The 19073-nt window shown below is 42.7% G+C and overlaps 3 protein-coding genes across 5 annotated transcripts; 1 reads left to right on the top strand and 2 right to left on the bottom strand.

The window, feature by feature from the left end:
• Positions 1-466: 466 nt before the first annotated feature.
• On the top strand, positions 467-18989 carry rb1 (retinoblastoma 1). 3 transcript variants are annotated; one of them, XM_076751259.1, is made up of 28 exons: positions 467-531; positions 655-780; positions 1208-1328; positions 2023-2126; positions 2357-2491; positions 2586-2624; positions 2777-2826; positions 3063-3173; positions 3510-3655; positions 3746-3823; positions 4630-4739; positions 4831-4908; positions 5037-5124; positions 5221-5337; positions 5437-5493; positions 5736-5767; positions 5928-6004; positions 6163-6383; positions 14285-14400; positions 14726-14880; positions 15008-15153; positions 15292-15396; positions 15508-15621; positions 15728-15876; positions 15970-16000; positions 16112-16254; positions 16369-16415; positions 16503-18989. In XM_076751259.1, the coding sequence occupies exons 2-28, from the start codon at positions 671-673 to the stop codon at positions 16565-16567; spliced, it is 2745 nt and encodes a 914-aa protein (XP_076607374.1). In that variant the 5' UTR covers positions 467-531; positions 655-670; the 3' UTR covers positions 16568-18989. The 3 variants fall into 3 exon arrangements, with proteins under 3 accessions (XP_076607374.1, XP_076607373.1, XP_076607375.1); XM_076751258.1 differs by having other exon boundaries at positions 516-780; XM_076751260.1 differs by lacking the exons at positions 467-531; positions 655-780; positions 1208-1328; ... (13 more) ...; positions 5928-6004; positions 6163-6383 and adding an exon at positions 13885-13952.
• LOC143333334 (lysophosphatidic acid receptor 6) lies at positions 6707-7696 on the bottom strand. The gene has a single exon (XM_076751405.1). It carries the CDS (start codon positions 7679-7681, stop codon positions 6707-6709), a length of 975 nt encoding a protein of 324 aa, XP_076607520.1. The 5' UTR covers positions 7682-7696.
• LOC143332881 (lysophosphatidic acid receptor 6-like) lies at positions 10360-12453 on the bottom strand. Its single transcript, XM_076750712.1, has one exon. It carries the CDS (start codon positions 12066-12068, stop codon positions 10941-10943), a length of 1128 nt encoding a protein of 375 aa, XP_076606827.1. The 5' UTR covers positions 12069-12453; the 3' UTR covers positions 10360-10940.
• Positions 18990-19073: the final 84 nt, after the last annotated feature.

Below are 19073 nucleotides of genomic sequence, written 5' to 3'. Positions count from 1 at the left end.
ACATCCGTGCAACATGTAGCAAGACGTGTAACAAACATATGCAATGTAAAATGGGGGCACAGAGAATAATCACGCACGGTCTACCTCATCATAATAACGATAGCATTATATTACATTAGCTGAAATGATTAGTCCAGTGCAGTATAGGGCGGTAACTATGTATCTGGTCTGGATGGCGGGATAAATGCTAATGAGCGGATGTTGCGTAGATATTTTCCCGCGTTTTCATCTTCTGCGTTTGGGTTAGTTCGTTTGTGCGTTGCCACGAGATCCCGCTGAAGGAACACTGCGCTCAGTTTATCACCACAGAGAGAAACATAAAGCTATAACCCGGTTATCTAATGTTAGTGTCGACAGCACAGGTATTAAATCCAGACAGCGATCAGAAAAACTCAGTGGACGGGTCAGTTTACTCGGTGTTGTGAACACGAACTGTGGAGGGCGTCTAAAAGTTGAGACTCCGGCCGACCCGCACACCGCCGCACACTTCGGTGATAAAAACGAACATACGCTTCACCACGGGTTCAGGAAGTAAGTCAGGTTTTGTTGTATTGTTGCCACGGAACTCGTGCAGTGGGCTTTAGTAACTTAGTAAGCTGTATTTGTTGCCTTCAAATCAAAGTTCTAGTTTTACTTATTATATTTGCCTTTAAGGTAACTGGATATCAAGATGCCACCTAAAAAGCGCAACTCTGGGACGACACAGAGCAAGGAGCTGAAGCCCAGTGCTGAAAGTGGCTCTCCAGACAAGAAGGAGAGTCCAGAGTTATCTGTTAAAAAGTAAGAAAAGTCATGCTCCCGTATTCAGGCCTCAGCACTACACCAGCACTCAGCAAATTAGTTGGGTACTCTGTACAAACTGTTTACACTGTAGGCTAATGCTTAGCTAATTTGTGCTGGTATTACACTTATGTAAGCTAGCTGACTGACCGTTAGGCTAAAACGCTAGCTGCTTCAAACAAAGTCAGGCCTGTATTTAGAGCTAATACCAGCGTATTTGAACGTCTCACAATCGTACACAACTCATCACAGCAGCGCTACTCAGTAACACAAGATGTAACGCTGTTATAATACACAAATACATCCTTTGTGTGACAGACCTTGGCTAACAGCCTGAGAGACTGTTGTCATCTGTGCAGCATGATTTGATGACCTGAAACAGTGTTTGTGTTCTTCATGATGTTGATTTATGGCCTCCATCCTCTAGACACAGAGACAAGGACGCTGAGTTTGTGACCTTGTGTAAGAGCCTTCATGTGACAGACCTGTTGTGTGACCGTGCCTGGACGCTGTGGAAAACGGTTCAAGACTCCATGGAAGAAGTAGTTGTATGTATTGATAAACAGATATGTGAGAGTAGATTTGTAATGCTGTGATCCTGTTGGCTGTCCCATTTTAGCAAAGGAAGAGTCATGGGTGGAAAACAATCCAGTAAGATAACAAAAGCATCCCTTTAGCAGATCACGTACTGTTATACTGATTTGTCAGAATTAAATGGTCAGCATGGCATCCAAACGGTAGCCATTCAAAGTAAACCTCATTGTGTCTGTGATGCGTTTAGAGCATCTTTCTCAAATTTGCCTCACAGGGGAAACTGTGTTTACTTCAATGCATTATTCTCATACAGTAATTGTGGCATAACACAAAAATGGTAGACTACTGTATATTCATATTGTCTTTGAGGTTGCATGTAAAATTTGACGTTATTGTTGGCGTAGTTGTACACAACATTTTAATACTGATCAGGTGCTGTGGCACGGTGCCTGTGTGTGTTTTAGTCGTCTCTCTTACCCTCTGTTAATTGAACTTTAAACCATCTATAGTAAGGTTGGACAGAAGTATTTTGCTATACACACAGGGTCGTGTTGCTTTGTTCGAACAGCTCTATTGGTTTCTGTTGTCACTCCTCATGATGATAATGTCTCCCACCTGGATTGGATTTTTCTTGTCAGTGATTGAAACAAAACGTGTGTTATTACATTTGTAACTTTTAAACGCTGTTGTTTTTACATTTTATTTCAGGACAGTCAGAAAAGGCTGTGGGGGGCTTGTCTGTACGTGTCAGCGACAGACATGGATGTCGCCTGTTTCACCTTAACTCAGGTTCTGAAAGCAGTCAGTCTGAAGTGAGTACTCGCCATTCATGATGCGTGCTGTCGGCAAACGCTCTTTGGCATGAATAGTGCAACTTCCCTATCCACATGCATGCGTGTGATATAATTAATTTGAATAGACAATCTGTTAAAGGATAACACATGGTTGCTCTAAGCATTATGGTCCAAGTAGACTACTAGTAGTTTTAAAATCTTCACATTCACAAATTATCTCTCACACAAATTCACCTTTTTTTTTGTAGTGTGAAGCAGTTTTTGGCTCTGGTCAGGAAGCTGGATGTGAACTTGGATACTATAAGCACCAAGGTGAATTCAGCACTGACACGGCTGGAGAAGAAGTACGATGTGACGCTGGCTCTCTACCAGAGGTTTGAGAAGTGAGTGAGCACGTCGGTGCAGCACAGGTGGTTGATGCATGTAGAGCTGTGGAGGGCAAATTTGCATTTGATAATAATGTTTCTTTTGTTTCAGAACATGCAAGAAGATCTTTGCTTTGGTTTCTGATGACAAGTAAGTTGGCAACTATCCACCACATGAGGGAAATATACATGTCACGCTCATTTTTTTTAGTATCTTTATGGTCTTATGTTGAATAATTGTGTGCTTTTTATACAAGATATGATGTAGGGGCATGATGAATGATTCATTGTCTCTTTTCCAAGGGAGAGGGAGACCATTCGCAGCTGCTGGACAATGTTTCTTTTGGCTAAGGGTAGGTCAAGCCTTTGAACACAATGAAAACAGGGAGGATCCAGCTGTTAACACACTTGATAGAGCAGTTTTCTCATTGCTCCATCTTCTTCTTCCCATCCTTCCTTCCTCCTTCGTGCTTGACTGTAGGGCTCAAATGAATTGGCAAATGTTTCTCTTCATGGTTCTCTTGTTCCCAGTTTGCAGCAGTAGTATTGTGATGATGCTTCTCATGTGCTGCATCTCTGATGTCTGCAGGAAGGGCTCTACAGATGGAGGATGACCTGGTCATATCTTTCCAATTGCTGCTTTGTACGCTGGAGTTATGCATCAAGCGCTGCCCTCCAGACCTTCTGCAGCCTCTTTACAGTAAGCTTCAAAATAGTTAACTCTCTGTGTTCATTTATTAAAGTGTGATAAACTGCTAATCTTTTTTGACATACAAAGACAGGAATAACAATTTTGAGCCAGGATGTAAACCTGACTGCACATTTTTGACTTTTTTTTTTTGCCTTTTCATTTGTTTGCCTAAATGTGTTTGTGTAATATGTCATAGCATTGTGTAATGTCTGTCCGTAATGTTTTCCAGGCAGACAAAGTGGAAAACAGAGTCTGAACTTTGGATATTCTGTGTTATGAAAGGATGTATTGTTTCTGGCTCCCAGAGATTTTCTTGTCCCTTAAATGTTTTTGTTTTTCTCTCAGAATCAGCTGTCAGCAAAGTTCAGAGCCCTCCGACACGGACATCACGTCGCAACCAGAGCAAAGTCAAAGCCCGACCTCCGGAGCCGGAGGTGGACTTGCAGCTTCTCAAAACCTTGTGCAATGAGAATGAATGCAATGCAGAAGAGGTCCGACCCCCCCCACCCCCCCCCAAACACATTTCTGTGCCCTCGGCTCTGTGTGTATTTGGCCTCATTCGCCCTCTAATTTATTTGCAGGTGAAGAATGTATATCAGACCAGTTTCTCAGCTTTCCTGGACTCACTGGATCTTTCAAGGTCTCCAGATTTTCCTCAGGTAGGAGGGCGATTGTCCCAACACCTGCTCCACTGTTTGGCTTCACTGTCCTGCCGTTCACTTACTGTTTCCATCAGTTATCTCTTCCTGCTTGCTTTTGCTGTGGTTAAATGTTTGAGTGTGTGACAGCTGTTGGTTATTCTCGTTGTTGCTGATACATGTTTGTTTTCACATACATGTCAGGAAGATGTGTACTCAGGCAGGGGATCCTACTTAGTGTGTCAGGGTAGTATATTGCAGAGGTAGGTAAGAGAACAATAGAGACAGGTTGCCACTGTTTGCTGACACGTACACACTCTGAAGAAGGATACGGAGCATGTTTGTTTTACTGTTGCATTACCCCAGTAATGGACAGGCGGTGTGTATCATTTACACAAGTGTCTTACATAGATGACGTGTGTGTAGTTTCAGGGTGTAGATTCGAACCACGAGGGGCCTGTGTAAACAAATACATTAAAAAATGAACAATGTTGTGCGTGAGATTTAGCCCAGATTACTTTATAACAGATGTCTCAGACGAGGCCTGTTTTCCTAATCTGATTGCAGACAAGTGTAGAGATCAGATCAAATCAGATACAGACAGACTCTGGCACGTTTGCAGTCATAACAGTCAATCAATCTTTAGACAAGTCTCGTACGAGTGCAGTGAGGACTCCAGACTCGCTGTGTGTTTCGTGGTGTGAGTTGGCTGGTGTGCACAATGACCACGAGACTATAAAGGCTCGAGTTACGTCAGACACCAAGGTGGTGTTTATGTTATATTTCGGAGAGAGGCGCCTAACTGTGAGCTGCCTTTTTCACCACAGGTAAACGACCTCGACCAACAATATGAAGAGCACTACCTCAAGAGTCGAGACTTTGATGGACGGCTGTTCTTTGACGGAGATGAGACTCTTCTCGCACCTAAAGTCGAGATGTAATTTCTTCACCATTCAGTTTTTTGATGTTGAATTTAAATGAATGATGAATTTAAAGAAAGCTGCTTAATAATCTTCTCCTGCATTCAGATCACAGGTGGAGAGAACACCAAAGAAGAACCTGTCAGATGAAGATGCCGGACTCATCCCTCCTCAGACTCCAATCAGGTGAGCGTTGTTTAAGTCCGTGTTAACCCAGAGGAGGAGGACTAACTCATTATCTGTATCATTGTGTTGATTAGTTTTTGTCTTAGTGTGTCCTTCAGCACTGTCTTATTTTTCCTGTGTCTCATCAGAGCTGCCATGAACTCCATTCAGCAGTTGAGGGGTGATCTCACCTCCAGCGGGGACCAACCATCTACTAACCTGGCTACGTATTTCAAAGTGGGTCTCGAGAAGTGTTGCCACAAATTAAAATGCTCTAATGATCTTACTACCCTAATTTGATGCATTTCCTGTTTTATTCTTTCCTGTGATCAGAATTGCACCGTGGACCCCACGCAGGACGTGCTGAAGCGCTTAGAGACACTCGGACAGATGTTCAGCCAAAGGTTCGGTCAGGCGGTCGGCCCGCACTGTGTAGTACTTGGCAGACAGGTATGAACTAACACTCAAAAGAACAATGAGCAACAACGGCAAAACTTCCTCTGCAGAAATTATTCTACATGTGATTTATATATTTCTGTTGTCTTTCAGAGGTTTACCCTTGGTGTCAAGCTGTATTACAAAGTCATGGAGGCCATGTTGAAATCGGTACTTATTTGATTTTATTTAGTTAATTCAGTTTATAATCTGCTGTGTATTACTGACATCATCACAAACACACTTTACACTTCACTGTCGATGGCCTTATAGCGTTTGTTAACATGCCACTGCAGAGCAAATGAAATCTGTTGAAAGGAAGCAACTTGCATGAACTGTCGACTGCATACAGTGTCTGAAGTTACTCTTATTCATGTTGTTGTTTTTTTTTTCATTCATTTTCTGGTTCGTAGGAAGAGAAGCGACTGTCTGTGCAAAACTTCAGGTATGTGTTTTTCAGGTTTTTCTAAATCAGAGGGGGGGTTGGGGGGGGGAGGTAATGAAGCTGAAGTCAGTTGTTGTGTTTGTATTCATGCATCCTTTGTGTTTGAATTGGAAGTGAAGCGTCATTTGCCTTGAGCTCAGTCATATGATTTCCATCACAGTAAACTCCTCAATGACTCCACATTCCACACATCACTTTTGGCCTGTGCTTTGGAGGTTGTCATGGCAACATATGGAGGTGGGTCCCTTCATTTGCTTGCAGGTTGATAAGTGATGCAATTACGTGCTATATCTGAAATAGGGATGTTGTATCTAGGTTCTCAGTCATACGGGTAAATGTTTACACTTGTTGTAGATGTGCGATAAGTTATAATAATGTTTGCTTTTCGTGATTAGAGAGCAGTTTTAAGACTGGAGGATACAGCCATGGTGGCGGCGATGCAGCTGAAACGAACGTGTGCTTCCCTTGGATTCTGGACGTGGTCAACCTCGCCGCCTTTGACTTCTACAAAGTCATCGAGAGCTTCATCAAGGCCGACCCCACTCTGAGCAAAGATATCGTCAAACACCTGGAGACCTGCGAGAACCTCATCATGGAGAGGATTGCATGGAGAACGGTCAGTTTGATCTCTCATCACCACTACAGCACGCTAGTGATAATAGCACAGCATTTTAATAAGATTCAAGCACAACATAAAGACACAGACAGACACTGTAAATAAGTATTTCTACAGTTCAACAACAACATAAATGACATAAGATCAACATATAAACTACTTCATAACATTGAACCAGCTTAATTGTAAAATGAGTCAGGTTCCACGTAAATTCGACAATCACTACATATGTAAAATGTCACTGCATATCAAAATAGCTCTTTTTTAAGATACAGTCTGTCAGTTGTGTTGTGAGATGATCTGTGTCATTGGCTTCCACTGCCTCAACCACCGGGCACCTCCTTGTGCAAAATGCTGCTGGAGAAATAGTAGATGAGTGGGTTGAGGCAGCAGTTGGAGCTTGCTAGCGATAGCACTATGGGGTGCACAGCCTTGGTCATCTTGGCCAGGCCGCAGTGGTGCAGCAGCCCCACCTGTGTGAGGGTGTATCCCAGGAGGTTGATGTGATAGGGGACAAAGCACAGCAGGAAGACGCCCAGCACCCAATAAATCACTGTGAGAGTGTGCTGACGGATGCGGCGCTGGCAGCGTGAGCGGTGCCTTGGCTGGCGAAGCACACTCAGCACTCTGCAGTAGCTGAAGAGAAGTAGCACAGTGGGCAGCAGAAATGACCCAAGAACTAAGCCCAGAGCAACGAGGATGATGATGCGGTGGTGTTGCGAGGATGGGTCCAACAGACAGGGCTGGTGTTGGCGAGCAGCTGCAGAGCGCAGCAGAGGCAAACTCACACTGAGCCCCAGTACCAGGCACCAGATCCCACCACTCACCAGCTGTGCAGCACGCAGCCTGCGGAGTGCTGATCCCAGCGGGTGCACCACAGCAAAGTAACGGTCCACAGCGATGCACACCAGGAAGAAGATGCCCCCATACAAGCTGATGTATTTGATGGTGAAAGTGAGGTGGCAGTATACCACGCCCGGAGTCCAGCTGGGCATGTCTCCTGTCTTGAGGGACAATGCTCTGGCCCTTTGGTGGTAGTAGTAGATTCTCATTGGAAGAGAGATTACAAAAAACATGTCAGCAGCTGACAGGCTGACCATGTAAATGGCTGTGCTGTTCATGGTGCAGGGAGACAGACACAGTCTGCGCAGAGCCAGGCTGTTGGTGGCCAACCCCAGCAGGAAAATGACGCTGTAGGACATTTGGTAGAAGGTGAAGCGGTAGCTGGTGTCCACAGTGCAGTTTGACAGAGGTGACAATGGCTTGGCTTGCACATCGGTCATATTCCACAGCTCCATGTCCCAAAATGATCTGCCGCTTCAACACTTTGAGTCACTGCGTCGCTCTCATATCTGGATGGAATTATGTTGGTTAAGGAAACATAAGTTAGAAGGAAGAAACAAGCTCAGTTCAACCTGTGGCGAGTAAGAGCTTAATAAAGTCTGAAGTCTGCTGGTTTATGGAATGTAAATTTGCTGAGGTGAGATGACTACACTGCTGAATTAAAATTTCATATGCAAGATGACGGTCAGGCGAATGCTGTCAATAAAGTTTTAACTGCAACTTCCTGCTCTCATAAAACAAGCAAACATTTGGCTTCATTAAATGCATAGTGGGGGAAACAAGAAGCACCTCACAATGTGATACTGTTGCACTGCAGTAAATGAAGATTTGGTGAAGCTCATAAGGTAAATCTTTTATTGAGACTGTAGGAGGGATTAATCAAAACTCTGTCAGCCAGTAGTTCGTTGTGCTTAAGCATCTGTCACAGGGGGTGATTGCTAATGCATTTTCTCTGTGTTCATCATATGACGTTGGGATTTTTGGGATTTTCCCCTCCCGCCTTTTTTGTGACCAATTCACTGTGCATTTGTGCTGTTGAACAACTTCACACACTCCTGACTGAAGATTCACATGAAACTCCTGCTGACTAATGATGTCCACATACTTTGCCTTTGAACATTCATTCAACAATACAATTGTGAAATTATTTTTGAATGCAAGCCCATTGATCATCAATATACGATCACTTTCAGCCAACTTTCAGATAATCTTTTAGTTAACTTTTTTTTTTCAAATTCTCAGCAACATTATTTGACACCGCATTAATATTTTTTCCATGACACAACTCCTGTGTAATAATCCAGCCATCACTCATTCGAAGTGTCTGATGACTGTCTAACTGATGTGATGTCACTACTAAATCCTGATAAGATGATGCATTTGCTGTCACCATTTGAAAGAAATGACTCATCTTAATTATATACTGTACACAAAAGCTCAATTAGAACACCTGAGGAGAAAACAGATGAAACGTAATCACTCACCGGTATCGGGATCGGATCGATGCGGTGTGACAGTGTGACAGTTTATTTTTCCAGTCAGCTGGTGTTCAGCAGCAGGATGTTCAGAGGCTGTAACAGTAACAGATGCTACTGATTCGAGCAGCTCACGCCTACACTCACACACAGGTCAGCCTCTCTCTCTCCCTCTCCTACACACACTTCCTGTGGTTTGTGCTTAATACCTAATTTTTAGCTCATTTATTCAGAACGTTAAATGAACCTTAAAAGTACGCATCGCTAGGTTATCTTGAGGATTTGATCGTTATCCGGATTTAACCAAGCAGTTTTCTCATTGAGCTGAATTCTGTGATCAGCTTCACCATTGAGCACCGATTGTTTCATTTTCTTTATGATGGGAGTCGTGTTTATGGCTGCTTGTTTAAAACCTACACAAATAACTGAAGTTAATCATTAACTGTGCTGGTACTGTACTGAAAGAGGGATCTGCAAATAGATGGGACAACACGACGTGATCGCAAAATAACTGATTAAGATTTATTCCAGTGCACTCCAGTGCATGTAAAAAATAAATCTTACCTTCATGTTATGATTATCATTACAAATGGAAATGAGATGGTGTTTTTTTTTTTTTTTTTACAGTTTAATTCAAGAATCCCTCTTTGCACATATGGAAGCTTTGTGATTATCATGTTGGCTTTGAGTCAGAATGACTTTCCCTATGTAAAACCATTAATCCAAGGCAAATATTTAAGTTGTGCTGGTTGGAGAAAGTCCAGCTGAATCCTTAATATAAGCTTATTTGCATTACATGTAGTAGTGTAAGAAGTCCAAAGATGGGAAAATGAGTCTTTTAGAAACTGCTAATTGTTTACTTTGTCGTAAGGATGCCATGTCTAAGTTTGTATTCTGGATTATCACCGGGTCTGTCTCAGGGTTGCAGCAGCCACCTGTTTTGTAAGCGTACTTCTACCTCAAGAGGCATGTTGTCGCTCGCCTGCTTTGGTTTCACAATCCTCCTCATCAGTGCTGTGGTGGTGATGAGTCTACCCTTGTCAGTGCAGACCCTCGGGCTATCGGCTCCTAACAGGAATGCAGCAGTGCTCAGTCTTGCAGCACACCGCTTTTACAAGAAGGAGCAAATATTCAAGCTGCACCATCGTCACACTGTGAGCTGTGTTTTCACTTCACTGTTATACAGTTTATAGGAATCACATGGCGTCAGACTGGTGGACGTTTTCTTTTAAATGATTCTCATCAAACCTGCAAAATGTAGTCTCAGTTGAGTTTTGGGGAAAATTTGGTTCTAACACTGCATGAAACACTCTGAGGAATATTCTGACATGACAGATCTTCAGTTTTACACAGGAATGACCACTTACTTAGATAACACTACTGGCAGTGAGAGTGCACTGTTGGCCAGTGCGGTGCAGTTGTCAAATATTGACCACACCTGTAATCTACATTTTGAAGTTTGACTCATTGTGCATTCGTGGCAGTGGCCAATCACAGAGCCCATAGTGGTGGTGCTGGTAGTACCTGTATGACTAATCAGTGTAGATAAATGATTCTGTTGCACCCAAAGACAGTGGCATATGAACAACTGACACCCTGCTGATGTAGTGAATTTCAAACTCAGAAACCTTTGTAAGTTTACACATTTATTTGCTCTCAGTATAAGGAGTTAAAGCCGTTATAGACCATGCTGCTCTATAAAGTGCATAAAAGTCTTAGTGAGGCCACATCTGCTTAGAAACAGCGCAGTACAGTACATGAAACGAGTTGTAATACTGGTTCAGCATGCCAAAGCAGAGTTTTCTTAAAGGAGAGTCTGCTCTGAGGAATTAGACTACAGTTACAATGTCCTCTGTGGAAAAGCTGAGAACTACATGCAGCACCAAGCACTGACATGACTGTAGCTTACACCTAGACATTTCCACTAACACACATTACAAACTTATTTCTTGACAGAATGAAGAGTTTTCGGACATTGTGGACAGCCAGCATGGTGCACTATAATGTTTTCAAATGTTTCCTTTTTTCCACTTTTTTATTGACTGAATAGAGCTCCGTCCCAGTCTAAAGTCTCTGTGGTGTCCAGCAGATGAGGGAGTGTCTCCTCAGTAACCACTGTACTGATGTGTTGTTAATGATCACCAAGGCCAGTCTGCTTCCACCTACGTCTTCCGATTTCAAATTGAGTTTCAAGCAGTGCTCATTAAATTCATGACCGTATCCCATGATACAGTTGCCATTAGACTGTAGACTCATTGTCAGAGATTTTGGATTTCAAAGTCCTCAGGGTCAGGCTTTTGGGTGTTGTATTTGGACTGCTTTGTGCGCTGTCCATCTGTAGTCTGTCGAACAGCTTGGCGCCATTGTGCCAAACTGTAGACTTGCGTTTGATGGAGCTCTGAATGGTCTCTGAAGTGAAGTAGTAAATGACCGGATCAAAACAACAGTTGGTAACTGCAATGCACAGGGCAATGGGGTAGATGGTTCTGACCACATGTTCCGCGTTGCATCCCTTCAGGACATTGGAGCGGACCAGGGCGTAGAAGATGAGATTAACATTGTAGGGAATGAAACAGAAGCAGAAGATGAGCAGATGCACGATGATCATCCTCAAGATCTTTGCCTTGTTGAGGTTCCCTCCGCGGCTGATGGTTTGGGGTTTCCTCAGCGTTCGTAGCACCATGACGGAGCAGAAGACGTTGAGCATCAGTGGGATGATGAAGCCCACCGTCTCAATAAACACCACCACCTTGGACAGCTCAGCCTTCCACTGTTTTTTGGAGTAGTTTTCAAAGCAGAAGTTTGCAGAGGAGTTGGCGTTTTTGGGTGAAGTGGTGTCCAAAAGGAAGCCAGTGGGTACACTTCCAGAGAGGACCATCACCCATACTGTGCAGCAGGCCAGTTTGGCGTTCCTCTTAGTACGAATGGTTTGGGACCGGAACGGGTGCACAATGGCCAGGAACCGGTCAACACTGATGCAAGTGAGGAAGAGGATGCTGCCGTACATGTTGGTGTAGAACAAGGCCACGGAGATCTTACACAGCACGCTCCCAAATAGCCAGTCCCGTTTAATGAAGTAAACAATCCGAAAAGGCAGACTGAAGACGAAGAGAGAGTCTGAAACGACGAGGTTTATCATGTACGTCGTGGTCTCGTTCCGCAGCTTCAGCGTGCAGCCAAAGATGTATACAGCCACCATATTGAAGAAAAGTCCAACCACAAACACGAGGCTGAAAACCGAGCTGTACAGAGGGTACTTGAAGTCATCACTCTTGTTGCAGTTCATGTAATTTTGAGTGACACCCACTGTGCTGATGTTATAAGTTTGTATGGTGCTGTTATACATTTTTAGACCAGGCTGGAACATTTACTGAGTATACTTCACGTGGCAGTCATAAAAATCCAGGCTCAACTTGTTAATCCAACATGCTCAGTTTGTGTGGTTTCATGTTAAGAAATACCAAGAAGGAAAGTGTCATCACCACAAAATACCTGTATTAGTATCCAAAGTCCTTTACATCAGTTTCCTGCATGTCCAGTAATCCTCATTTAAGTGAAGCTTTTCGCCTTTTCCAGTTGTCCTTCACAGCTGAAATGTGTATCCCCTTTGAGACAAGAGTCATGTGCCTCTCCTCAACTCTGTGAGCGGGCGAGTGGTTCTCCCTTTCTCTTGTTATCCCGTCTGTTCCTGCAGCTGCCCTGGGGGGGGCATGGCGATCGTTACTCGTATGCTCCAAATGTTTGACTCTGCTCCTGTCTGAGTGTGAATCAGAAACCTCGTAGCAGGCTACAGGTCAGAGCCTCCAACACAAAGAGCTCACTGGAGTGTTGAAACAGAGAGGGAGGAGCCTCCACTGGGGGCCAAAGTCCTCCCCCTGCCTCTTTGGTTTGTGCACTGATATTTGAATAATGAGACTCTCAGACATTGATGTGGTGCGTCGTTTTTCACATTTAGTTTTTTATTCCAAACTTAAATTTGACTTGACTGTCATAGGCGTGTTTAGGTCAACAACATAACAAAATGCTAAAGCTTTATTGTGTTTCCTTCACGTCACTGTGTTTCTCTTTCCATTTTCAAACAAATAATCATCTAATTTAACAAAGTTAAACATGAATCTACAGCTGACATCGAACATGGGACTCTTAAGCAATGCCTTTACTACTGCTCATAAAAGAGTGCAGCGTTAGTATTTGTTATGTGTCACTGAATGCTGTTAAAACAATAAACTACCAAGTGAACTTTTGAAACGTGTCTGTGGCGTCAGCCGGGTGTGGCATGTGTCACACAAAGAATGCTCGAATAGCAAGTCTTTACCTGCAGCCACTGTGCAAAATGCGTGCTAAACCACACCCACTTCCCCATATGATCCCATGGCTGCTTTTTTGTGTCTCGGTGTGTGAATGCTGATATTCACGTGCGCCCCTGGTCTGCGTGTCTTTTAGACTTAAATCTTGCCCAGACATAACTGTGTGTATTTTGCTGTGTTGGTATTTTGTGGGAATGTGTTTTGCGTGTATTTTCATACAAAATTAACATTTGCTCCAAATAGAATAAGTACACTGCAGTTCAAGCACGAACACCCTGCGTACACCTGCTATTAAAATGTGATCCATATGCAGACATGTTATTCAGACGAGGGAAAAAAGCACGTCAATGCAAGGTGTAAATGCGTCGTGACCGTAATGTGACCAGATCTGCTTGACCACATCTAGAGGTAGTCTGCTTCGCTTTTTCCTTAGATCTTAGGTGTAAACACATTCTGTGCAGTGAGCAGGCATTATGAATATAGGCTGTTCAAATTCAGAGTGAGCTAGTGAGAAGGAAGAAAGAGACACACCTCTAATTACTGATTATATGTCTGCTCTGGGCCTTGAATGTGCCAAAAGATGCGTTGTTCAGGAGAATTGTGTGGAAAAATGAAAGCAGCACTGATGGGACATGAATGATATGCAGTAAGAAATAACTCTGTGTGTGTGTGTGACAGTGCATTGCACTGATCTGCTGTTAACAAGACATTTATCTCATCACAGAGGAGGTGTTTTGATCTGAAGGACAGGAGATCCGATCTTAATGAGGAAAACAAGAAAGGGTTAAAAATACCAGGCATAAATGCAAAGGCCGCCCTTTCCAAAGTATAAGGGCACAGATCCTGTTTTAATAGTAGGTGGAAATGCGGTGGAAACTTACAGTTGGTTGCCTCATAACGTCTTGTTCCTCCTCTGGTTTCTTCATGCCTGTGAGGCTGCAGAGGTATCTGACAGACACACAGACAGCAGTAACTCCAGTGATTGTGCTTAAGATAACAAAATGTTTGTTTCAATTTCTACTCTCAAATAAAAATGCAACTCAGAGTAGTGAAAGGTCTCACAAACTTGAAAGAATTGAAATTCTGCTTTGATGTTTGATATTAGCAAAGCTTTGAGGTATTGACTGGCTGCTCAGGTCTGTGGAAGAGAATTAGCATCAGTGAAAGTTGAATTTGGGTGCTTGGAAAACTTCCATCATATCAGCTTTTCTCCTGTTTGTCCAAATGTTACTTCTGCGTGGTAAAATTGTAATTAGTCGTGTTTGTGTCTCTGCAGGGCTCGCCGCTGTTTGAGCTTCTGAAACAGGAGCATGAGGGCGGAGCAGCAGAGCAGGTGGAGACTCCAGCTTGTTTCAGCCAACCACTGCAGCACAACCACACCGCAGCTGACCTGTGAGTCCCCCGTCCCACCATCTGTCTGTGTCTTTCCTTTGCTTGTGTGCAGCAGCTCAGAGACCTTCTTGGACCCTACAGCCTTTTTCGGCTGTTGTGAAACTGTTGTTAGTCATAAGTACAAGATCTTGCGTCATGATATTTAAAACAAAAAAATTTTCCATGATTCAGTCACCATGAGCCCTACTTTCTGTATCGGTGACACTTCTTCTACCATGTTCCAAACCTGTTAATTGTTTATTTGTGGTTTACGTTTAATGGATATTTTAATTGCTTGATTACTTTAGCTGATGGAGCCCTGTGGGCTTCTCCATTTCCCTTACAGATATCTGTCCCCCATGCGTCCAGGCCTTCGCGTCTTGCCTCCTGAGTCCCCTGCCACGGCCGCCTCTCAGGCGTCCTCTCAGCCTCCGACCCAACCTACCAGCCAGACTCCACGACTCCCAAAGTCCAACTCTCTCAGCCTCTTCTATAAGAAATGTGAGATGTTGGTCAAGCTCACACACACACACGTGTTTTTTTCTGGAAGGTGTACAAAACTTTACGTGTCTCTGAGTAACTGCTGTTAATAACAGATGTGTCAACAAACACAATCCTCTCTGTGTAGTGTACCGCCTGGCCTACACGAGGCTGAAGATCCTCTGCTCCTACCTGCTGTCCTCCCACCCTGAGCTGGAGCCCATCATATGGACCCTGTTCCAGCACACTCTGCAGCATGAGCAGGAGCTGATGAGAGACCGTCACCTCGACCAGGTGACCTGACCGCAGGCTTCTTTCCGACTTTGTTTTTCATTCGCTCATTCGCGCTTATTCTCTTGCTCTTTGTTATTTTTATCTCACTGCTCCTGTCTTCTCTCTGCATCTTTTTCCTCTTGCGCTATCCTCTCGCAGCTGATGATGTCAGCCATGTATGCCATATGTAAAGTGAAGAGTGTTGATCTGCGCTTCAAGACCATCGTCACAGCATACAAGAACCTGCCCAACACCAACCAGGAGGTAAGGCTTTCTAATGTTAACTGCTGTACCTTTTGGTTTGTTTTTTTGCTCTTGTGTTGGGTTTCATTATTTTGGACTTTGCATCTCTTTGTGCCACTCTGTACATTGCAGACATTTAAGCATGTGTTGATCACTGAGGACCACTACGACTCCATCATTGTCTTCTACAACCAAGTGTTCATGCAGAAGCTGAAAACCAACATCCTGCAGTACGCATCCACCAGGGTGAGACACCTCGCCACGAAGGATCTACAGTTTGACTCGAATCACATGAACATTCAGATAAACGGACCTACGATAACGTCTCATTGTTGATGTTTTCTTTTTGCAGCCGCCCACCCTCTCTCCAATCCCACAGATACCACGCAGCCCCTACAAGTTCCCCAATTCACCTCTGCGTGTGCCTGGGAGCAACAATGTGTACATCTCCCCTCTGAAAAGCCCACGCATGTCCCCGGGTATCATGACTCCTCGCTCCAGGTGAGTTATGCACATTCAGCTCGCTGTTCTCCTTGGAGAGCTGAAGTGATTTGTTTAAAAAACTCCTCACGTGTGTTTTTTTTGCCTTTACAGAATGCTGGTATCAATCGGTGAATCCTTTGGGGTGCGTGCCTCTCTTGTTTGCATCGCAGCATATTAAAAGATCATTTCCATTGAACAAGTGCAAATGCAGCGACTCTTTTTTCCTCATTCATTTGTTTGTTTTCATCTGCAGCCTTCAAATCGGTTCCAGAAGATCAACCAGATGGTCAACAGCAGCGACCGCGCCTTTAAGAGGAGCCTGGATCTGGGCTCCACTCCAAAGCCTCTGAAGAGGTTGCGGTTTGATGTGGATGGACAAGATGAAGCCGACGGCAGGTTGGTCTCACGTGGTGTTATTTGTCAGAGCGTATTAGCAACTATCACACCTTATTTATTAACTCAGTCAAAGTCAGAAACACTCAGTCACACTTTATATGTTTTAATTTACAGCAAATCTGGAGGAGATTCCACTCTGATACAGAAGCTGGCAGAGATGAGTAAGTGAAAACTGCCTTTTGATATTCCCAGTTCTCCTCACTGTCAGTCATATGATCCTCTAACGTACTCATCATTTTTTCCCGCAGGCTCCACTCGGAGTCGCATGCAGGAGCAGAAGATGAAGGAGGACGCAGAATCAAGGAAGGAGTAACTGTAAAACCTACTGAACTGGCCTGCACTGTTTCTCACAATGTGAACTCCACTTTTCGTTCACACACAAAGTGAAAGACGAGGTTCTCTGTACATTAAGTACTGGATTTTAGTTTGTATTTAACTTTGTCTTCGAGGAGTAATATGTGAATATAGAGGATTTTCTCCTCCTTTTTGTTGATGCTTTAACTGAGTGTTTTAACTGAATAATGAGTGATGTCATTGATTTCATTTGGATTTTGACTTGCTGGAGATTAAGTGTGTTTGTTTTTAAGAGTGGTATTAATTTGTAGGTGTTTATAAGGAATAATTGTTTTCACTCTCATGAATGTTCTCAGCTGTTAGGAGTGTTGCTGGTTTCCACGTGTTGACCTTTTCCTTTTCGACAGAGGCTTTTCAAAGTTTGACATTTCCAGTGTTTCAATCATGATGCAACGCTTCAGGTGTAAAATCATGATTACTCTGCTCAGAAAGGATTAAATGTCAGCCCCAGAGAGAAATCAATATGCCTTTCCATGCAGCGCTTTACTTTTAAAGTGATAGTTGACTTTGGAACTTGCATGACGTCTTGGGAAAGTTAAGTTTGTTCCATAAAGTGAGAACAAAAAACAAAACAAATCAAATATCACTTGAAGGAAAATCCTACATGATTTGCACCCAAATCCATGTAGTTTCAGAGGATTTGGTTGCAGGTAAAGCCTCTTTGGTGTAATATATAGTTTTATAGTAGTTTTTTTTTTTTTTTTTTTTACTTTTGGCTTGTTAAAAATATACATTGTACATCAAAGAAAACTAAATCTCTCAACTAAAGGAATATTTTTCATGTTCTGGTGGTTAATTAATGGTTAATTTTAATCTTTGAAAATTGGAATTGGAGAATTAAGAACTAAGAAAAGGGGGGGAAATTTACAGCAATGAATAAAGACCACACGCAGCAAATGGATACGTGGACTTCACTCCAGGAAAGTTTACCGAGGTGAAACATTGCAAGAAATGTTAGTTACAAGAGTTTTTAAATTAAAATGTGTTTATATTGTACTTCATTGAAGTTTTTTTTTTTTTTGGGGGGGAAAGTCTCGTAAATATTCTTTTGAAAATATTTTGTTTTTGTACTTCTTTGCGTAGATGTCACATGACTTCCTTGCCTTTGCTGTCAACAGTAGGCAGTGCCAGTATGTGGTGGTGAACCAGTTGATTGGCTGAAGAGAATTGTGCTGGTTTTTTGCTTTTAGAGGCAGCTGTTCTGTTTTGTTCCATTTTCATACACCATGGCATGCTGTTGGCTTTGGTTTGCGATGTGTGGAGGGTTCTGGAGATTCTTGTGATGGCCTCCTGTAGAGAAAAATACCATTTGATTGTTGGTTCTGAAAAAGAAAGATGACAAAATTGAGTTTTTCTGTCTCAGGAATCACCTCCATTTCCCAAAAGCATCTCAAGGCAAAGATAATTGTAAATCCATCTAAAGAACCTTTACTTGTGACACTTGGGTACTCTCGTCCTTCAATACCGTTCATTGGCTGTTATTATAGATATATAATGACATTTGGCAGATTGCAGAAAAATTACAACCAGAACAATTCTGTTTTTTTTTGTTATCGCTGTATATTTCAGCAGCGATAACGAACCATTAAAAGTCTGGACTTGAACAGAAAAGAGATGGTCATTTGCATCAGTCATGTTTTATTACCTCCTGGATCTCCAAAAGAAATACAGTCATGTCAGAGAGCTTGAAGTCTACAGTGGACCTTTTCCTCCCTCTGCTGTGCAACATTATGCTCACAAGAGTCAGTAGCAAAGCCATGCTTCATTTCCACATAACATTACAGTAAACTGATACACTCTTGTGTAACATGATCATCTTTGACTGTTCCATGATTTCACCATGAAAAATGGATTTAGCCATCTCATGAACATAACATTTCATTGTTCTTTTTCTCTCTGAAAATGTCTGATAGACAATCATTTACTGCAATATTTGTATTTTACATGAACTGGCAAACTGCTGCTGATGGCTCAGCTCCCTGTGCTAAAGTAAATGCAACTTCTGTGGTGTGGATGGAAATATATTCCAAACCCATACAGTCAGCAGTGGAAGTATTCAATTCCTTTACTTTATGTACTAATACCACACTGTACAGATACTCTATTGCAAGTATAAGTATAGTATAGTAAGAAGAATGTTACTTCCACTAGAACTATGTCAGTATAATCAGGATAATATACTTAAAGCATTGAAAGACTCAATGCAGAAAACTGTCCTGTGACTGTTCTTCTCATTACATTATTATTACTTGTGTTAATGTAAAAGCAGGATTTTACTGTTGTAACTGGTTGAGGTGGAGATCGTTTTGAACTACTTTTTATTGGACTGCAAATGATTATTTTCATCACGTCATACCCTCTCAATGCTTGTTTTGGCTAAACAACAGTCCAAACTTAAAAATTATTACAAACACATTAATGTATTTACTTACATCCCACCACTGCAAACAGCTCAGGTAATTTGA

Source organism: Chaetodon auriga, chromosome 15 (assembly GCF_051107435.1).
Source record: "Chaetodon auriga isolate fChaAug3 chromosome 15, fChaAug3.hap1, whole genome shotgun sequence".
NCBI classification, from domain to species: Eukaryota; Metazoa; Chordata; class Actinopteri; order Chaetodontiformes; family Chaetodontidae; genus Chaetodon; species Chaetodon auriga.
This window is presented reverse-complemented; position numbering and strand designations above follow the sequence as displayed.

Bases quoted from the DNA above. Each gene is read 5' to 3' on its own strand.
- LOC143333334 (XM_076751405.1), bottom strand. From the start codon at position 7,681: ATGGAGCTGTGGAATATGACCGATGTGCAAGCCAAGCCATTGTCACCT.
- rb1 (XM_076751259.1), top strand. From the start codon at position 671: ATGCCACCTAAAAAGCGCAACTCTGGGACGACACAGAGCAAGGAGCTG. The intron at 3,824-4,629 runs GTAGGAGGGCGA...TTTTCACCACAG, and splicing joins GGTCTCCAGATTTTCCTCAG to GTAAACGACCTCGACCAACA. The intron at 5,338-5,436 runs GTATGAACTAAC...GTTGTCTTTCAG, and splicing joins GTGTAGTACTTGGCAGACAG to AGGTTTACCCTTGGTGTCAA.
- LOC143332881 (XM_076750712.1), bottom strand. From the start codon at position 12,068: ATGTTCCAGCCTGGTCTAAAAATGTATAACAGCACCATACAAACTTAT.